General features: G+C 40.3%; 1 protein-coding gene and 1 long non-coding RNA gene across 4 annotated transcripts in view; one reads left to right on the top strand and one right to left on the bottom strand.

The window, feature by feature from the left end:
* The window catches only part of Gm41254, an 87133-nt gene that overhangs the window by 18815 nt on the left and 46255 nt on the right, over positions 1-22063 (bottom strand). The gene's annotated exons all lie outside the window — the stretch shown is intronic.
* Ghr (growth hormone receptor) overlaps positions 1-22063 on the top strand; it is a 265598-nt gene that overhangs the window by 216545 nt on the left and 26990 nt on the right. For all 3 annotated transcript variants that reach the window (NM_010284.3, NM_001286370.1, NM_001048178.2), the window contains exons 4-5: positions 19207-19336; positions 20276-20299. In NM_010284.3, coding sequence (NP_034414.2) covers positions 19207-19336; positions 20276-20299 — 154 coding nt within the window. The remainder of the gene's footprint in view (positions 1-19206; positions 19337-20275; positions 20300-22063) is intronic.

The following is a 22063-nucleotide window of genomic DNA, read 5'->3' as shown; positions in this document are numbered from 1 at the left end:
GGGAGAGGATTTCCTGAAGAATAGACACACAAAAAAATGGACATTATTATACAAACAAGCCCCACACTCACAGCAACTGTCAGCACTCATGGAAGTCTGCTAGCTCTGCTTTAGGGGTGGGAACTGTGTTATACCATTCCTTCTGCATGGCAGGACCTGACACTCACTCTGTCTCCTGTTCATTCTCTTACCACCCTCCTCCTCACTCATCCCCTCTCTTTCTGATCACCCTTCCTCCCCCACAACCATGCCCCTACTGCTTTGATAACTCTCTCTCTCTCTCTCTCTCTCTCTCTCTCTCTCTTCTCTCTCTCTCGATGTGTGTGTGTGTGTGTGTGTGTGTGTGAGAGAGAGAGAGAGAGAGAGAGAGAGAGAGATTGAAACCTAGTTCTCCCTTACTCCCTCTTTGTTGAGGATCTGAGTTTTTGTAACCACTTTGGAAATTGTGTGAAGATTCAGAAAAATTGAACTGCAATATGATCCAGCCCTACTGCTCCAGCAACAAACATGAATGAATCTGAGTTGGCCTATTACTTCTACATTCATGTATATCACTGTTTTGCTCACAATAGCCAAAATATAATCAGCCTCAATGCTCATCACAGAAGAATGGTATAAGTTCATTATTCTTTCTAGCCTAAATAATGAACATACATAATTTACAAAAGAGAGGTGATATTGGAAATTGTTATATCAGACAAAATAATCCAAGCTCAGAAAGACAAATATCACATTTTCTCTAATACACAAAATCTACAAAATATATGTAAATAAAATATATAAATATATATGTGATAATAAAGTAAAGTAGTATAAGGGAGAGGCATATATGTAATAGATGTAAAGATACATATATAATAATAAAGTAGAGGGGAATGAAGGAGGCAGATATGAATATATATATAAACATATAAATGTACATGCATAATAATAATACAGAATGAGTGTGAGGAGGAAGATGTGCATATTACAGCCATAAACTCCAAGGTGATCTTAAAATCTGAAGGACTATAAGTCTAAATTGGAATAAGAAGTGAACCATTTAAATCTGTGACATTGGAATTTTGCTGAGAAAGAAGCAAAGCTGTGGAATAAGGGGAAAGATAGCAGTGATGAGTTTCACCTAATATCTTTGCCTCACTACAAAAGACTCAGAGAGTAAGCCCAGGAGGATTTCAGGGATGTTGACAAAGTTTGAGGCCTTATGGTTAGATAAAGACACCACAGTACACTTGTCCTCCTAACTTGTCTCATCTGAAGCAGAGGCTCTAATTATTTGTAGCTGTTGGATCTTAAATTACATTCAAAACCCATACAACCTCATTTCTCATCTTTGCATTGTATTCTCAGCAACTTGCAAGTATCAAGAATGCTAAAGAATCTCCATGTTTCCAGACTGGGCTTAATTGTAAGTGGATATTCAGTGAAATTTGAAAATAAAAGTGAGGTTTCACTGTGTGCTCACCTGCTGTCAGGGGAAAAATCTGAACACAGCATCAATCAGGCCAAATGATGGGTTTCTGTCTTGGGTGGACCTCTGGACACTCTGGGACATGTGGGTCTGCTCTCACTGTCTCCTCTCTGCTCTTCCAGCTCTACCTCATCCCCCTTTTTAATCTTCCCAATAACTTGGAGGAGAAATACTATAAAAAAGATGGATATTTTTTGCTAAAATAGAAAAGCCATGTATTTGATAACCTTTGCTCTTGTCTCACTTTCATGTGACATCCCTGGGCTAAGTCTATAGTTTATTTGCCTCATTCTTATATTCTGGCTCAAAAGCAATCCCATAGATGCAAAATATAAATACACCATTTTAAATTCTTTAAAATATTTTGGGCATGATTCACTGTAGTCTGTATTTAGGGATATGTAGATAGATGCTGCTTTTTTTTTCTACTTCATAAACCAGAAGATTTGGAATGCTAGAAGAAAATTTACAATTTGAACTTGATGGATTGCTCACTATAAAAATTAAGTGAGATATTTCCTTTATCCCACTTCTTAAAAGATTAAATGAAAGTACAACAATTTATATCACATTATTTGTGACGATTATAGTAAATTATGACCTTTCAAATGTTTATTTCTTGAACTTGAGGTTTGGGGCCTTTAAAAATAAATCTGGCATAGCAGCTATAGTATAAATTTCAAAATTACAGACGACATATCATGGGGTTGACACTCTCTTGTGGTACAGCTGAAAATCAGATGGAATCTCTGGGCTTATTATAAAGACCATGCCTTTATCCTTCCTCAATTTTTTGCCCTATGATTTCAAGGACCTAACATACATGTCTTAGTATCATGCCTATCACAGAGTCTGAAGTAAGTTGCTACATCAAGAAAACACTGAGGTATTCTAAAAGATAAAACACCAGCAGAGCTGTTATCTGACACAAACTTGTAAGAAGTTTTGTAAATGTTGAAAGGAGCAAGAAACAAAATTCACCTCGAGACTCGCCATTTGAAAATGCTTTTCAGGACTGGAGAGATGGCTCAGCGGTTAAGAGCACTGACTGCTCTTCCAAAGGTCCTGAGTTCAAATCCCAGCAAGCACATGGTGGCTATTTTCCATATCTAACAGAAGTCTAGACTAGTGCAAGGAAGAAAAGTGATTTGTCCAAAGCATTGCAGCTAAGAGATCCTGTTATGTGATTCAATCCCAGACATTCAAACTCAGGGATTTACACACATGCACACTTGAGCACATACACACACACACACACACACACACACACACACACACACACACACACACACAGTCCTTCACTACCATGTTCCACAGCCTCTTTACCTGATCTTGCTGTAGAAATTGTCCTCTAAACTCACAGAGTGTTAGGAAGAAGCTGAGAATGAGAGCCTTGAGGTAGAACTTCCTAGGCATGGTGCCCCCATGTTTGAGTCTGCTTTTCACATATTTACCTGGGTCTTCAAACCAGCCCCCCTCTTTGGTACTCTTGATAAGAGAACTGACCAAGATAACACACCAGTAGGATCATCACTGTAACTGATTAATTATAGCCCATTATCTGTTATCTGGGGATATGTGGGGAGCGGGTGTGACGGCAGTCCCACTTCTCGCGTGCGCCCAACTGGCCAGGAAGAACGACGCTGCAACAGGATCTTTCTGCACACGTTTATTCAGTCCTGTTTCTTCTTGTTTATATCTCCCTTGTTTATATCTCCCTTGTTTATATATCGCCCTTGTTTATATCTCCCCCGAACCCTGGGCCTCTCACTCCTTTTATACTCTCTCTCATCCACGCACCGCAGGCCACACCCCCTCGCCAGTCACGAGGCTTCAGCTAATCAGGGCAGCAGGGGCAAATCTCCACCAAATTGGATTCACCTGTATCCTGGTACACCTGCGCAGCACTCAAGATGTTTGTGTCTTATATGAGGAAGTCAGGTGCAAGTCATATGACTTAGCTGCAGTCCCTGGCGCCTTTGGGACTGCCGTCACACCCGCTCCCCACAATTCCCCCTTTTTTCTTTTTTGGCAGAGAGAATGTCTGTAGATAGCCCCCCGCAGCCATGCCCCTTACCCGTCCTTGGGTGACAAACAGCATTGGTTTGATCCCTGTCTTAGGTTGGTGACATGCCCAGGGAGTCTTATCACTGACTACCTCTCTATCATGCCAAGCCACACCTGGGGAGATTGTGTTTTGCTTGCGGCAGGTGCATCAAAAGGCCAGGATGTTGATTAATCTATGGCCAGATCTTAATTGCTGCAAGCAAGCCTCATGGGTGAAGGTAGAGGTCTGATCCCCAGTGTGCAAGCATAGGGGCCCTACACAAAACCATCCCTTAGGCTCATCACCCAGAGAGGTCTTGGCCAGCTCCCGTGTCGTTTTTCCTGGGGGAAGGGAACTAGGACACTGAACCTTCATGCAATCAGACGTGCCTTCCACAGGATGCCAACAGCAAGCTATCCTCTGTGCAGTGCTTAGCCTCGCACCCCACGGCATAACGCAGCATAATTTCTTTTAGAGCGGCAAACCGAATCTGAGGAGATTGTCCCACCTCCACTGCAGCAAAAGCCTACGCTACCATGGCGAAAGTGCGGACCCGCACACTCTGCACCTAACACATGTGCCAAACACAAAACACACACACTATAACAAGCATACATCCCAGGGCTCTCATCCCCACTCATCTTCCCTGAAGCAAGGGATAGATGGCCAGCGGGGCTATCTCTTTAAGGGGAATTCAGGGATCAAAAAGCGTGGAAAAATTTGAATGTCATGTCGAGCTGGTATCGGCTTCTGGAACACCGAAAGGATCTCCCATCTCGGCTCCATTGTTTGTGCTTGTGGGAATATCCACCACATCCACAGGGGCAACTGGATCAGGAGCCTCATTCTTGTAGCGTCTCACCAATCTCTCCAGCACCCAAAGAGGTTCCATCTGGTCCTGTGGGAACACACAAACAGACCCTCTCGCCCACGTCAACACCTGATCTGGTCGATCCCAGGGGGGATGGACACAATACCTCGTGGTGATGAGACCATAACCTCAATCACCTGTGTGTCCATCTGGGGAGTCAATATGAGAGTCAAGTTTTCACTAACTTCCCCTCTGTTGGGCAATAATTTCCGTGCCCTTATGGCAATCTGATTCACCTGCTTAAACACCTGCACTGGATATCCTGTCTGTTGTTGTGCAAATCGACCTTGATCAAGCAGCATATCTCTATCCCATGCAAATTCAGCTTGATCAGTGAAAATAGGACATCCCAGCAAGATTGTCTAACCTCTCTCCAAATCTCCGGACAGAAGGTCCGTCTATATGCGGCTGCTGAGGAGGCATAGGGAGGAGGCGCAGAAGCTAATTCGCCTTCCTCTTCCGCCTCTGCTCTTTTATTTTGTCCTTTCTGTCCACCTGATAACACTGTGTCTCCTTTCTTTTTCCTTTTTCTTTTTAAGCCCTTCTCTTCCGACATACTTTCTTGTTGCTCTATAAGGATTTTCTGACCTGTCTTGACTGTCTCTCGATTCAAACAGTAACAGAGTCCATATATCAGAACAAACAAGACCAAAACTATCAGACCTACCCACAAAGGGTCAATGGAAGAAAAAAGCATAACTACACAGCGAGGATCTATTGATCACTACACTGAGTTTATCATAGTTCCTTAACTTGTCCCCAAACCGGGAACCTTAACTTGTCCCAAACCGGGAACCTTAACTTGTCCCAAAGCCGGGAACCTTAACTTGTCCCAAAGCCGGGAACTTTTCGTTACCTTGTGCCTGCTTCCTGGCAACTTTATGCTCGCCTCTATTTTATCCGAGGTCCTTCCCAAACTTCTGGGTTACTTTGTGCCTACTTCCTGGCAACTTTATGCTCACCTCTATTTTATCCGAGGTCCTTCCCAAACTCCTGGGGTCCCAAGTTTCACTCACCATGAACTTACCCTGCCGGCAACCACTGACTGCTGAAAGTTCTGAACTCGGTGGGGGAGTCGGTTCCCCGTACGGGCCACCAATTGTCGCGCCCGCTCTCGAACAGCAAGAACGACGTGACCACCAGTCCTTCTAACAGCAGTTTATTCAGTCCTCATCTTTCTTCTTTCTCTTCATCAGTACCGTTCCCCAGCTGAAGAGTTCTGAATCCACGCCGGATCCTTCTCAACAGTCTGTTTTACGGGAACACTTTATTAACCACTCCTTCCCCGAGATGCAGTTCTGAATCCTCCCTGTAGCAGGGGGTCTTCGCTCGTGCCTGAAGATGTTTCTTGTCCCGGGTTTCGGCACCACTTGTTGCACGCGCTCAACTGGCCAGGAAGAACGACGCTGCAACAGGATCTTTCTGCACACGTTTATTCAGTCCTGTTTCTTCTTGTTTATATCTCCCTTGTTTATATCTCCCTTGTTTATATATCGCCCTTGTTTATATCTCCCCCGAACCCTGGGCCTCTCACTCCTTTTATACTCTCTCTCATCCACGCACCGCAGGCCACACCCCCTCGCCAGTCACGAGGCTTCAGCTAATCAGGGCAGCAGGGGCAAATCTCCACCAAATTGGATTCACCTGTATCCTGGTACACCTGCGCAGCACTCAAGATGTTTGTGTCTTATATGAGGAAGTCAGGTGCAAGTCATATGACTTAGCTGCAGTCCCTGGCGCCTTTGGGACTGCCGTCACACCCGCTCCCCACAGGGATAAAAATTAGAATTAACTTTAGGGTACAGATTATGGTAGCCAAATTTCCTAGGTGAGGGATGATGATAAACATTAGTTAAACATGTAGTGTTTGGAGCTTCCCTAGTAATTCTCTATGGTTACTCTTGCTATACAATTTCATTTATCTGGAAGAAATTGATGCTCTGAAGAAAAGACCAGTTTACAGATACCAAAAAAGACGGTTTCGCACTCAGGGTATACTTGCCCAGAACCTGGGCTCCTTCCCTGCATTTTTAACCCCAGTTTTGTTCATGCAGTCCTCATTGGTGGGTGAAGAAACATGAATAAAAGTCACAGGAGAAACAGTACTACTGACCATGCAAAATGTCTTCATGGGCATGCTAGCTAATGTGACTTAGCTGCATAGGCACAGGGAATAGCAACCACGCTTTGCCTCAGTGCTCAGACATGCCTGAATCTGTAAATAAAGTTACATGAGAAAGTACAGCATGAGAAGAGACCACCCAGGACACCTGGGTTGTATTAGTGTCAGAAGTGGCCACTGTGGCTCTGAATCCAAAGATATTGCTCTTAAATCAGTGCTGGATCATTTCTCTCCACTGGGAGGGGGTGAATGGGGGTAGGTACTAAGCCTTCTCTGTCAGTGGAAATATGAAAATCAGCAGCTGATCTGAACATTTGCTGCTGTTGACATTCTATAAAATTTCCCCTGAGACAAGAACTCTGTGTTCCAATCCAAATTAAGTGACTATTTCCTGTTTGTTGACCTACAGCTTCAAGGTTACTAAGTCATCAGCTTAGAAAGGTTCATTATTCCCCTCTGTTCCAACTAAACACTGGATTCTATTAATGGTTCAAGTAACTAGCTTATATTCCCTTCATGCCAGCTACATTAGCTATTCCCTCTCTTTTACAAAGCAGTTGAATCCCATGTCTTCCTCTTACTAGTTCAATGAAGATGAGTGAGACATTCAACCTCTCAAAGACTTAAATCCATATCTGTAAATGGAAATAATATTGACTCCTTCTGCAGTTGTCTTGAACTGAGTTGTCCTGTGTTGTCTTTGATGTTTCTGCTTCTGACACCTAGCTGCCTGTAGGAAATACCTGGTTCCTGTGTAGGCAGACACATCTCAAAGACACATAGGTCTTTTTCAAAGGGAGGATTCCAATTCCACAGTTTCATATCCTGAATAGCCACACATTGCTTTGTATCCTACATCTCACATCATAAAGTGAGTTCAATTGCCATTCAACTGTGAGTGTCTGCTGCCCTGACTCCAGAAGAGAAGCCTCTGAACTTGACTCTTCTCCTTTTCCAACTACCAGACTGCACACTCTGCCTGAGAATTGAGACCTAGAACCATAAAAATCAAGACGAAGGATTAAAATCAAAGATGCCTGGGCTAGCAATTCAATAGATCTGGGGTAGAGCCCACATGCCCAGTGATGATCAAGCAAACTCCTCTGCTGGCACTGGCTTAGAATTCATCAGTCCATATGCCAAGCATTTGCTCACAGGAATGGGATAGACCTTCTCTAGTACAGTTTGTATAAACTATTACTACAAGTAACATAGCTCTACAAAGAAAGGAACGATGCTGGTTGTGTTGGCACACATCTTTAATCTCAGCCCTCAAGAGGCAGAGGCACAGAGACTTTTGAGAGTTTGAGCCCAGGCTGGTCGACATGGTGAGTTATGGGCCATCCAGGGATGCAGAGCCAGAGCCTCCCCAACAGAAAGCAAGGAAAGAATGGAGGGAGGCAAAGGGGGAGAAAAGAATTAACCAAAAGACAGTCTGTCACAGGGAAATCATCAGAGCCAGAGAAGTCTCTCATCTGAACGGGAAACTCTCCATGTGTCCACTTCATATAGCAAACTGATTTCTCCACACCTGTGCACAACTTTTACTTAAGTCATTCCTTATATAGCACAAAATACTGGAGACAATTTTAAGAGCTGTTTTGATTAATTGGGAAGATGTAATGTTAAGAAAAGTGTTGGCTCACTCTAGAGTATTGCTTTCTTTGGATATCTGCTCCCTTCCTTTCCACATAGCTACATTTTATTTGATTGGCAAGTGACTCCCTTTTAAATGTTCCTGCAACTCTGCTTCCAACAGAGAAGTCTTTAGGGAGGAAGGCATCTGGAGCATTAAAATGGAATAAAAATCTCAACTCTCTATCTTGGACCTTTGCACAAAAGTGTATAGCTGGCAACATCAGGGGAAATATGGAAGCCAAAGAGAATAAAATGGAAGTGTTTAAATAACAAACTGACAGTTTATTTTCTGTAGAGATGCTATTGTTTCTATATGGTGTGTCTCCAAAAATATTCATGTCAGAAACTTGGTCCCAGTGTGGCAGTATTATGAGGTGGTGGGACTTTAAGAGGCTGTGTTTAGAAAATGGTTCTTAGATTATTGGGAACCTTAGCTTTGGAAGAGATTAATATAGTTCTTAGCAAATCACAATTCATTCACAAGAAAGATATTCTTTAAAAACATGTGACACAAACTACTTAGTCCCTCTGACGTCCTATGTCACCATGAGATCTTTCTCACCACACTCCCAACCTTCCATTGCCCCTCACCAGAGATGAACTGAAGCCAAAACGCTTGATCTTGAGTCTCAGAACTGCAAAATAAATAAATAAATGTCTTTTCTTTATAAGTTCCTCAGCATCAGATAGTTCTTAATGGTAATGGAAAGTGGACTAATTCAGAAGACCGAGAGTCTAGGTCTCTTGCTTCATTTTACTTATTTATTTATAAATATGTTAAGCTGTCTCAAGTCATAAAAATCTGGATCCTATAGCCCATTAGTATCATAGTCATATAGCCAGTTTGCATGTTCACATGCTTAAAAATTCCTTACACATACATAGTACTCTATTTTGTTTATCATAGGCTATACACAAAAATAAATTCATAGGATTGGATATACCTCAGTGGTAGAGAGCTTTCTTAGCTTCTACTCAGGCCCTGAATTCAACACATATCACTATAATCTATATGCATATGTATATATACATATTTAAATTTTATATATAGCTGAATCAAATGATATTCTGAAAGGTGTTTAATATTTATTAGAGCAGAATGCTTCTTGAGATATACTTTAAACAAGTTTACTTATTTAGGGAGAGATAATTCTCATTTAGTGGTTTATAAAACAGGAATTTGAAGGCAGAGTCTATATCTTGTTTATCAACATGTTATTTTAAAGGTGTTGCAGTACACATCAAATTAGAAGTCCATCCATAATAAGAATAGAAGTTAATCTCTGTTTGAGTAGTCTTCAGAGCCTTTTCTGATTTGGAGGCTACCGTCCATTGGATTTGCTTGGAGCAACTGAGAGCTTGTTCTAAGGCTATGAAGAGCATGCCATCGGCTGCATTCTGATCAGTAAGACAACATTATCAGCTCATCTTTGATTTGAAATTTCTTTATATGAATCTTTTAAGCCACTTCTTTGTTACAAGACAGTTATAGCTGAGCTACATCTTTTCAGTCCATATACCCTTTAAATCAGCCAAGAAGAGCCTGAAAAACTTCTGCAATGCCAAGAGATGAGGGATTAATTTATGAACAGGCACTCTGAATCATGACCCTTCCACTCTTTGTGTGAAGTTCCTCCCATAGCATGTGACTCATGTACATGGGCTTAGTGACTCTGTATGAATCTGATACGCAGTATTAGAAATCCCTCTTAATTTCTTTCTATCCCTTAATGGATCACCTGACATAACCAACTGCGACACTAGATAATCTTTTGGGTCCCTATGGCTGAACGTGTAGATACTAATTTTACTTAATTTAACAAATATCTCTGTTGCCAGGATTCCCCACCAGCCTGCTAACATCTCTTTTTCAGCCCTTTGATTCTGGAGCATATCCTGCAACATGCTCCCTTAAACCTGCCCATTCCCTCTCCCTGACTGTTACTCTCCATTCTTGAAATATATAGCCTATTGCCACGCCTCCCCAGAAAGCAGCAACCTGAACAGCTCCAAGCTCTCCAAGCTGTAGTTGTCCACCACTAATAGTTTGTAAGGGCAACCTTGGTAAAGAAAGCTTATGAGAAAGCTCTGGCTTTGGCGTACATGTTTGAGAGCATCAAGAAATTAATCCCCTTTCATTAAACCCAAAGACTTAGTTTCATTTTGTTTCCAGTCTGCCTATCTATTGACGGTGTACCTAAATACCTATTTGCTGCCACCTAGTGTATTGAAATGTAGTGACATGTGATTTTTTTTTTTTTTTTGACATGTGAAATTTTAATTCATTGGATGCTGGAACATAACTTACTATTCAGAATGACTCTTCATTTTGATTTCTCATAAGCTTCCACTTTATTGCTGTGACCTAAAAATCATCATAATTTTCTGTCATACAGTCTAGGGGCTCAGGAGCAAGCCAAGCCCTGAAAATGGTACCCTTGGATATTAATTAGGCTTTGCAACTCTTGGGTACATAGTAAGCACAAAACAACAGAAACCATGATTTTTACTTCATAGAGGCAGTAGAACACACTCTCACTCTTTACCAACCACAGGATCATTGGAAGTTCGGTCCCTCTTTAGACAGCATCTTTTTCTGCTTGTGGTAAAATGGGATGGCAAGTCTGGCTAGCTTCAAGCTCTAAGAATCTATGACTCTAAATAAGCCAAAGCCATGTCCCAGAAGACAGCTCTGTGCTTGTATGAATGTCATTTCTATGAGAATATCTGACCTCTGGTTATAGATAGAAGTGAGCAGAGCTCCTGACTTGAATAGGAAGGACCAAATGGCAGGCAGTGATTTTATTCTTGAGAGCTGTCCCTGGACTGTTGTCCACCAATATATAGGCTAATCATATATATATCTCCAGCCTCCTGACCTCTTAAGGAAATTTAGAAGTGAGCTCCTGTAAATAACCTATTTCCCAAGCTAGCTTAGAATGTTGCATCCCCTTTATTTAAACAACACTACATAGTGTTTTCAGTATATGTTACAATGTTTCATTTGGGGTTCTTATGAGTCTTATTTTCTCCATCAGTCAGACGGGTTTTTTTCAGTCTGGGACATCTTCAGTTTCTCATTTCTGTGAAAAAAAAAATCTAGCACATCCTGAAGGCATTGCATATGTTTCTCATAATTATGATGTTTTCCCATTTATCTTACATACATGGAGTAAAAGGTTAAAAATAAGGTGTTTTCAGATTGTGTCCACAGCACTTAGTCTCTAGCCTTGGTCTCTACAGCTATCTAGCAGCTCATAGATGCTTATAACTCTTTGAACTTAATGCCAAGAATGAAAAATCCTACAGCATACCATATGGGGAGAAGAACTTTGAAGTGAGAAAATTGTGGTTTCATGTTCCAGCTTTACCATTTACTGCATCTGTGTTTTGTCAAGAAATTATCTGACCTCTCAGAAGCATCCCGTTAGCTATAAGTGAGGATCACAACACTAACACACAACATTTTATACACAGAAGTGTGTGTATGAAATAACAAAGCACATGCTAGGAGTATGGCATACAGTAGGAACCTAATCTCTTCTAGAATACTTTTACACAATGCTTAAGTAAATGTTCTGCTTATATCCAAAGTCAGGGGATGGGGGAAGACTGAAGAGATGACTCAGTTGACAAAACACTTGCCATGCAAGTGTGAGAACTCAATTCAGACTTCCAGAACCCATGGTGCAACAGCATGTATCTCCAATACTCCAGAGCTCATGGATCATCTCTTTTGGTATAGGCAATTATGAAGAACAAAGAAATGTGTCTCAAACAAGGAAGAAGGTGAGACCCAATAATGAAGCATGTCCTCTGATTTCCATACACATATACCATAAAATGTTCATACCTACAACACACACACACACACACACACACACACACAAATAGCATGCATGTACTTTACACAAAAAATATTTTTTCAATTACTCAAGTTAAAAGTAATCAGAATAGTTTTATAATTCTGTGATACATTTACATTCAGAAGCTATTGTCATCAAATGTGATTCTGTTGCCCAAGATGTAAATTCTAGGAATGTGGAGAGACATGGCCATCATGCAAAGAGTGCTCCTAGCATCTAGTAGGCAGAGGGTAGGAATGATGTTAAATATTTCAAATGCACAATAAGGCACTGGGAACATGGATTACCTAGTCTAAAATACCCAAAGTGCAGAGGTGTAAAAAGTTCTGTTGGATTCTAGATACTTAATATAGAAATTCTGAGTAGACAAATAGAAAAAAATGCTTCCATTTTGGTTAGCTATGAGGAGTTTCACCTTGCCAAGGGTTCATATTTTAATTATGAAATATTTTTAATTTTAATTTTAATTATGAAGACTAAGATCAAGTAAAGTTTTGCTGTTTTTCCTTGAAAGTCAATTCCCAGCTGTATCTAGACCTACTAAAGCACTAGAAATAGTGTGTAGCTCTCCTCAGTCCTGGTAGTAGTTATTTGCCAAAAACTAACCACAAGTCAAGTACTGTGTAACTCACATCTCAGTGACTATAAAGAATAAGGACAATAATTCTGCTAGCAAGTTGTACATTTGAGAATCAACCTCAAATCCCACTAGTTTCCAAGCTCATCTTTCCATGGTTATATTAATGATGTGATCCATGGGCATTTGTAACTCTCTGCCAAAGCTTACCATAGCTCTTCTCTCTGGACTCACACGGAGATGAAGCCTGAGAGTCAACCTTGCTCCCAGGATCTGCTTCCAAGAATTTTACACTAACTTCCGTGACTCAGCAACTTACACAGTTGGACTCTTAGCTGAACTCTTGTAGTGTATTAGAAAGTACAATGGGAGAAGTCCTGGAAGACAGCTGTGAGCTCACATGTTCACTCCATGCCAGTGGAAGTCAAGACCTGATCTATTTGAGAGACACCAAACCAATCATGGACAGCAGAGAGTCATGCTGACCATGTTGCCATCCTCTGAGAGCTACAGAAGCAGTTTTGCATCTTTATTACATGGAATTGTGCCCCCCACACCCCGCTTCCCCAGGATTCAGTACATGCTGCTTCACTTTGATAATGCAATCCCTATTTGGCATGTTTCCCCCCAAGACTCAGTATCTGAAGGGCCTTTCAGTATAAACACTTGAGAAACTCATTGTTGTGCTATAGAAGCTCATTGTTCTATTCAGTGATCCTCAACATATCACAGTCACCTAGAGCATTTCAACAATGCTCAGGCATCACTGAAATCTAATTAAATTAGTCCTCCAAGGTATTGTTTTTAATATCCCAAGTGATCATAACATGCTGCCAGAACTTAGACCCACTAGTCCAATTGGAAAGAGTTAGCACATAAGTACCCAATCCACGGATCTCAGTCTTTTTTCTTTTCTTTTCTTTTCTCTTCTTTTCTTTTCTTTTCTTTTCTTTTCTTTTCTTTTCTTTTCTTTTCTTTTCTTTTCTTTTCTTTTCTTTCCTTTCCTTTTCTTTTCTCTTCTCTTCTCTTCTCTTCTCTTCTTTTCTTTTCTTTTCTTTTGAGATTATAATATGGCTACAAAATTTCTCCCTTCCATTTCCCACCCCCGCCAAACCCTCCCATATGCCCCTCTTCACTCTCCTTCAAATTCATGACCTCATTTTTCATTAATCATTATTGCATGTATATATGTATTTATACATATATGCATATACATACACACACGTACATTTCTAAATATAGCCTGTTCAGTCTGTATAATGTTACTTGTATGTGTGTTTTCAGGGCTGACTCTTTGACATTAGATATTCAATTGATGTGCTTTTCTCTGGGGACAATCACTTCTCCCACTCCAAGATTTCTTCAGTCACCTATAGTTCTTTGTATAGGGTTGAAGATTCGTGGGATCTTCCCCCATCTGCTTTGGCATGTCTGTTGTTCAGTTCATGTTTTGGTCATATTGGTAAGACATTGTGGGTATATTTTTTGACATCCCTAGGAGACACAATCTCACAGAAAACTCCCTGATTCTCTGGATCTTACAGTACTCCCAGCCCCTCCTCTGCAATGTTCTCTGAGTCTTAGATGTGAAGGTATTTTATAGATATATTTATTGGGATTGGAGTCTACAATTGTATTTTGATTGGCTGTGGTTTTTCTGAAGTAGTCTTGATCTGTTGCAAATAGACACTTCCTTGACCAGGAGTAAAGATGGCATTTATCTATGTATGTTTATACACAATAAGGACAAATGTTTTATAGATTGTTGTTAGAGATTATGCTGGTTTGGTAAAGAAGTAGTTGTAGATTCTCCTCTAACAATCATGACTTCATTAGCACTGAAAATTCCAATATCAACCATGGTTTCCCTCTTGTTGAGTGGGTCTTAAATTCAAGAGAGAGCTGTTGGTTATCACTAAGGTATGTGTGCTACTACTGCACCTTTAGAGTTATTGCCCCAGGCTGGTCATAGATGTGGCTCATGGGTGTCACAGATAGGTAGGAATATTGGTTGCCACCATCCTTTTCAGGTTTGCATGATGCCTTCTGCTACAGTGAAATCTAGTCCCATGAGTCTCAATCTTAATATGCAGAGACAGATGGTCAGAGCATGCTAGAATAATGATCTTAATCTAGTAGATATGTGGGTAAACAAACCTAACTCTAACATAATACTTACTGATGATGTTTGGTTAGTAAATTCATCTGCTTGTTTTTCATCTCAGGAAACTAGATAGAACTGCTTTCTCCATCCTTCCTTTTCTTTGAAACCTTCCTCTATCCTTGGTATACTGAGGTCCCAATCCTCATAGAAACCCTTCAGTTCTTCATAACCATTTCTTTCTCTGATTTACTAAAGCAATCATTGTTTTATAAATTGTGCATGCCTTATTTTATCTGCAGCGCATTAACTCTTCAAAAGCAGAATTCAGGTACAATGTTATTTTTGTGTTTCTTAGTGCAACTTAAGAGTGCCAGCGAGGCTTCATAAATGCTTCTTAATTAACTGAAACATTGAATATCCGACAGGAATTACCCAAGACTATCCTATGGAATTAAAAATGCAAAACATTTTTCTTTGTTGAACAACAACAAAATTTAGATAAGCTATGGAGTAGGAGAGATTGAAGCTATAGATATTTGTGTGTTTATTTCATTCTATGTGCATATATTTGAATTTTAGAAAATTATTCTGTACTCTCATGCTGTAGCTTATTTGGAACAAGGCAGGGCTAACATCAGTCCAGACTTTTGTTTGCCATGCCCATTTTTCTGTGCATTATTCACATCTCTAATAGATGCCAGCATCACCTCTCTCCAAGGCATAATGTCTCCAGTCATTGCCAAATGTCTAATGGAAAGGAAACAAAACCTTACTTGAGAACTCTTGGCTGAGGACAATGATGTGTCACCTAGCAGCATGTAGCACCAGTATATTCCTGAGTATTTTAAGAATAATATTAGTGGCACACACATAAGAGAATGGCAATTCACTGTGTTCTTTGAAATACATTTTTAAGGATTAGAAGAAAACTATTTTCTTTTCTGTGATTTAGAGGACATATCTATGAAATGTATCATTGTATTTGCCAGGTGGTCATTCTTTTTATACAATAGAAGTGTATTGTACACATGAACCAATTTTAAAATATATGCATATTTTATACATAAGAACTAAAAAATATAGTGATAATAATTCCACATAACAGGAGAATATATGCAGGGCAGAAATTACTAAGAAACAGTAACTAATGGTTTTTTCCTCTCAGAGGTGGACCGAACCTCTATATGTAAAATATTCTGTCTTGTTTGCCATAATCCTTGGACTAAATATGCTACTTAAGGAAGTAAAGATTATTAATCTACTGGCTACCCATAAGTAATTGCTCAGTTATTGTTGAGCAATGCACAAATGAATGAAACCCAACCCTAAAACCAAAAACTTTTAGTGTGTTGTCTTACTTAATTTTTTTTTTGATGTGATAAAAATACTCTTAACAGTAGCAACTTGGGAAAGAAAGGGTTTATTTTACCTCATAAAAAAGAGTCACATCCAGCATTATATGGAAACCAGGCCACAAGAACTTGAAACAGCCAGTCACATCGGTAGTAAGAGCAGAGCAGAGTGACAGTAAATGCATACTTGTGCTCTTCTTACTGCCTTCCTTCACTCTTACATGTTCTAACCAGGACATGGTGCCACTCACAGTGGACAAGTCTTTCCACTTAAACTAACATAATCAGGATAGTCTCCCACAGACATGCCCACAGACCAAGCTAATATAGACAGTCCTCAATGAGACCCTTTCCAGGTGATATTAGATTATGCTGACATAAACTAACATCACATGTGCTCACTACAAAAGTGTGCTCATTGCATTTGGAACTGTGTCTCTGACTCTTTTGCCTGCTTTTGACTCTTTTGACTGTTTTGTCCTATTTGGCTCTTGGCTCTTGGAGGCCTGCTCTTTTCTGAAGAGAAAATGGAGCAGGAGTGGATCTGAGGCAAAGGGTATATGAGGGGGATCCAGGAGGAGTGAAGGGAGGGAAACCTGTAGTTTACCTATATTGTATGAGAGAAGAATCTATTTTCGATAGGGTTTTTAAAAGAGAAAAATGAGGTTATATATATAAGGGTATATCATTGTCATTCAGAATTAATGTTCTCAAACAAAACGACAGAGTCAGGACTCATTTGCCCACTGCTTTCCTCTAGCAATAAGGCCCCCTCTAACTTCAGATTCCAAGTTTTCAGTGACGTCAACTTGATTTGGCAAAGGCATTGTTATACATTCAGGCTTGCATTGTAATGTTCCAACACTTCTTTCTCCTGCCATTGCTAGCTAAGAACTTGACGTGTGAAATTCAGACAAGACCCTCCAATGAATAGTTGCAAGAGAATGCCTGCTGACTCTCAGAAAGGAAATGCTGATATGACCTAGTGCTTCCTATATTAACCGCCAAAGGCTACTAATGAAAGCCACTGGGAAACATTTAAAAGTCCAATACACAAACAAATCATTGACCCATAAATTACCAACCAAACAGAATTTTAAAGGATGGAACATAGGCATCAATATTTACTTAATTCTTCAATAAATTCAGACATGTAAGTTTTATTTCTGTCTGTGGATTTCTTAGCAGGAATTTGAATTTCAAAGGACCTGACAGTTCCACATAGAATTGCTTCAGCTAAGTCCCACTGGGGAGCTTTTCATATGGACAAGGGATCGAGCAGTGTTTTTTGTGCAGCGAATTATAAAACTGTGTTCCCAGGACAGTGGAGGCCCAAATTAATAGTAAGGGCTTTGGAATTGCAAAAGTGACTACCCATTAGAAGATATCAAGGAATTTCAAGTTACCTTATAGTTAGTGAACTTCATAACTTCTTGCCTTACACATTTTAAATAGGTTTTTAAAAAAATAACTGTATTTTTATTAGTTGTTTTAACAATATAATTTTACAACCAGATGGTAAGATGTCATAGCAACACATCAGGGGCCACAAGCAGGAAACTGTCCAATCTCACAATCAAAGTAAATGCCACAGTTGTCAAATTGTGGACATACTTGCTATATTCACACAGGGGACTTGGACTATATAATTTACACATTGCAGTATTAAAATAAATAATTCAGATTCAGCACAAAGTTTACTTTCTTTGCTATAAATTTTAGGCAAGTATGGGAGTGTATGAATCTTTAAAAAAAAAAACAAAATGGAGCTAAGAAAGTGACGATAACATAACTTATTTACAAGTCTCCAAATTTTCTTGAAAATATCACATGAGAAGTAAGCAAATAGAATTCACCAGCTTTTAGAGCATTTACCAAACTCCAGTGAATATCAATACCTGCATAAAAGTTACCTCACACTGAACTTTGTGTAACCAACATCACTTTCTAATTCCAAGCTCCTACAGAACATCCCATAGAGCTCTTAATACCCAATGGCTTTTCTAGCCCAATGTTTCAAAGTCCTTCCATAGTCTTCCCTAAAACATGGTCAGGTTGTCACAGAAATATGCCACTATGCTGGTAACTATTTGTCTTGGTCAGGGTTTCTATTCCTGCACAAACGTCATGACCAAGAATCAAGTAGGGGAGAAAGGGGTTTATTCAGTCTACACTTCCACATTGCTATTCATTACCAAAGGAAGTCAGGACTGGAACTCAAGCAGGTCAGGAAGCAGGAGCTGATGCAGAAACCATGGAAAGATGTTATTTACTGGCTTCCTTACCCTGGCTTGCTCAGCCTGCTTTCTTTTAGAACCCAAGACTACCAGACCAGAGATGGTACCACCCACAATGAGCTATGCCTTCCCCTCTTGATCACTAATTGAGAAAATGCCTTACAGCTGGATCTCATGGAGGCATTTCCTCAAGGGAGGTTACTTTCTCTATGATAACTCCAGTTTGTGTAACGTTAACACACAAAATCAGCCAGTACAGTCAACCTCTGGCCTACACAAATACACACAGATATACACACCCTCATGTACACACACACACACACACACACATCCAAAGAAGAAATGCAAATGACTACCAATGGTCTTCCAAGATCTTTTGAGTACAAGCAGTGTTAATGCTAAAATTTCTTCAGAACGTGGAACATCTTCAGTTCCAACACTCATTTGTACAAGTGGGAATTAATCTGGGGTGCAAAGGTTGAACTCTTGTGAATTGCAACATTCTTTTCTGGGATGCTATAGTAGATGCTAAACAATGCCACTGTTAGGCTTAAGCATTCCTGCTTAGGACTTTTCTCCTCTCTGCCTATTATCAGATTTCTAGTCCTAGGCATGTTTTTCATCTTTCAAATGAACTACTTGCCCTCATATCCTTTCCACTAGCTCTGGGTCTTAAACAAGCCCTACAGAATAATGCAGGAAATAAAGTCACAACTTTTTGGCTTCAAAATTGATGACTGACAGTAGAAAGGAATAGCTGCTGAGAAGGTAAGCCCGGAAAAGTGCCTTTCCAGATGTTAGTATCACCTCCCAGAGAGACTGGCTTTATCTTCATAGTTTACATACTTCAGCAGTTATGTTCCGTGGGAATGGCACATGTCCTTCCTCACTCCATGTATGCCTTTTCTTCTTGTTCTGCAGGTTCTTCTGGAAAGCCTCGATTCACCAAGTGTCGTTCCCCTGAACTGGAGACATTTTCATGCTACTGGACAGAAGGAGATAATCCTGATTTAAAGACCCCAGGATCTATTCAGCTGTACTATGCTAAAAGGTGAAGGCTTCACGCCCTTCTGACTTTGTCCTCCACTGATTTCTCAGTCGGATGGTGTGGAGAGATTCCCATTGAGTGAAAGCACGTGGGCGTGCCTGTGGGCATACGTGAGTGTGTGCAGAGGCTTGAGTAATATTTGAACTGAGGAGGTCTCAGGGACCTTTCTAATGTAGTGTGTTAAAATGGGGAAAAGAAGTGAAAAAAACTGTGTGAGTATATGATGGAGAGGCTTTGGAGGCAAAGAAAATCACAGATGCAATGTCCGTGTCAGCATGTTTGAGAATCACAAGAGCCTGTATAGGTGACATGAGACTGAAACTTGGGAAAGTGACATGTGAAGGAGTTAGAGGGCTACCCAGATACTGTAACAATGAGCTTGTAGTCCCGGGAAGACCACTGAATCTTACTTTGTGCTTTAAAAAAACTGTGTTTTAAGAGCCTCCAATACTTGGCTTCTCTATAAGAATTAATTAATTACACTAAGTGAGGGAACTTGCTCTTTTGTTTTTATCCATGTCGTCTGGAATGACACTTGATGAGGAAGACAAACATCTGGAAACGTGGTCATCACCAGTCCTTAAGTTTCATTCCCTGGCCAAGTCCTCCTTTCCTCTCCTCCCGCTGTTACTATGCAGTATCAGCATAATTTATGGGATAGTCTGTGATATTTTAATACATCTATATGATGTGTGATTCTCAAACCAGGACAATTGGTGTATCTATCACTTGAAGCATTTATCATTGTGTGTGTGTGTGTGTGTGTGTGTGTGTGTGTGTGTTTGCCAGGGCCACCAAAAATCTTCTCTACTAGATATTTTTAAATACATGATTAATCGTTGTCAACTATAATTACCCTACTGTGCTATACAACAAAACATCACCATTTTAAATGTTAGAGTTAAATACTTTCTTGTCTTTCTTTCCTCCATGAACCTCCAGGGAAAGCCAACGACAAGCTGCAAGGTTAGTGAAGACCCTTTGTCTTAGACTTTCATCCAAGGGCCTGAGAATGACATGTTCCACTCCGTAGATGATAGGGAAGGGAAGGGAAGGAAGATGTGGGAGGGCAGTTAGTCCGAGCTAGCCTCCTGCAGTATGTCCTGGCTTCAGTCCTTGCTCACCAAGGAACAGCCAGCAAATTAGTTAAACCAAGTCTCCTCCATTCTAGTAGTATAATAGGCTTAGTTCACAGCTTCTTAGGTGGAAGAATTCCTGATACAGTTCATTCTGCATAATTAATCAATCATCAATCAATTAATCAATAAGCAAGATTTTCTTAGTATATAATAATAATTTAAAACAATAATGATATAGAACCCAGATTCCTAAACTATAAAAAGTAATTCCTTATTGCTTATGCTTATTAATAGACTATAAGAACTTTCTAATGCCTACCTGAGTGTTTAATTTACAGACAACAAAAACTTTAAGTGAACAACAAAGACTGACTCTACCCATCTTCTAGTTATGAAAGGCACCACAGACATACCCCTGCCTAAGGCACACAGAGATGAGGTAGTTTGGAACCAAACGCACTACTTATTTAACTTGAGGTTGATACTATAAAGAGGTATGGGCCAGTAAAGTAGAGGCAGGCAGACAGACAGACAGACAGACAGATACTCAGATGTGAGCTAAAGTGTTTGGGAACACTTTTGAAAATGTATGAATTGATTCTGTTATTTCTAATATGAAAAGAGAGAGAAACTCACTAGATGTCATCTTTACACCTTGCTTCGGTAGCTCAGACAGCTTAGCACCATCAAAACAAATGAGAAGTTTTTCATACAGGCACCACTGACCAAACTGATCTAAGTAGCAGTGGGATAACATCTTGAATCAGTTCTAATCCAGGAAAATGATTTTTCTACCCTCCTGTCAGTCACCCAACCTAGCTGTGAGCCAAAGAATGAATCCAGAGACACTGAGCCCTCACAGCCATCCTTGTTTCTCACTTTCTTCAGTCAGAGCCACAGTATCTGTCTGCAGGTCTCCTCCTCACATCCCAATCTTCCCAGCATCCCTAGTCTGCACTCACCCTGGGAACTAACAAGAAATCTGCTGCAAGTATGACCGGGGGAAAAGAATATCTCCGACATATGCAAAAGAACATCCTGTTTTAGCTCTAGTGGAACCTAGAATCTCAGGAGAAAAATATCCCCATCTCCCTAAATACCATGAACACAAACAAACTCATGATGAAGTGCCAAACCAAAACCCCAAATCAGGATTTTGTGTTCTCTCTACAAAAAAAAAAAAAAAAAAAAAAAACCAACCATAAATACTTTGAATATTCTAGCCAAACCCACAAAAGTCCTCAGCCCTGTTTGTCTGAGAATTGAATGTAAAATCAAGGGTTAGTCTATCAGAATGGATCTGTACTGATGCATGGGCTCTCAGCACCCAACTACACAGAGACAAAGGCACAGGGGGAACTTCCAACTCTTGCTATTTTGTCTGAGAGTTTGTTCCTAGGCAACTCCTAAAACTATAGAATCATTCCTCCCATCCCTCACCCACAACACTACAGCATACTTTAATTCAACACTTATAGTCTGTGGAGGCAGAAAGAACCAGCAGATGTGGTAGTGTGTCTGGGCTGCTTTTGGAATCCAAAGCACACATGAATCTAAGCACGTTGGGCTGTCAGCGGGACAGAAAGGCACAAGCCTGCATGTGTTCTGCTTGGACCCAATTCCTAGCCAGGTAAGCTGGCAGAGGAGATGG

The sequence above is a fragment of the Mus musculus genome, chromosome 15 (genome assembly GCF_000001635.26).
Source record: "Mus musculus strain C57BL/6J chromosome 15, GRCm38.p6 C57BL/6J".
NCBI classification, from domain to species: domain Eukaryota; kingdom Metazoa; phylum Chordata; class Mammalia; order Rodentia; family Muridae; genus Mus; species Mus musculus.
The sequence above is the reverse complement of the archived record's forward strand: the minus strand, read 5'-3'. Positions and strand labels throughout refer to the sequence as shown.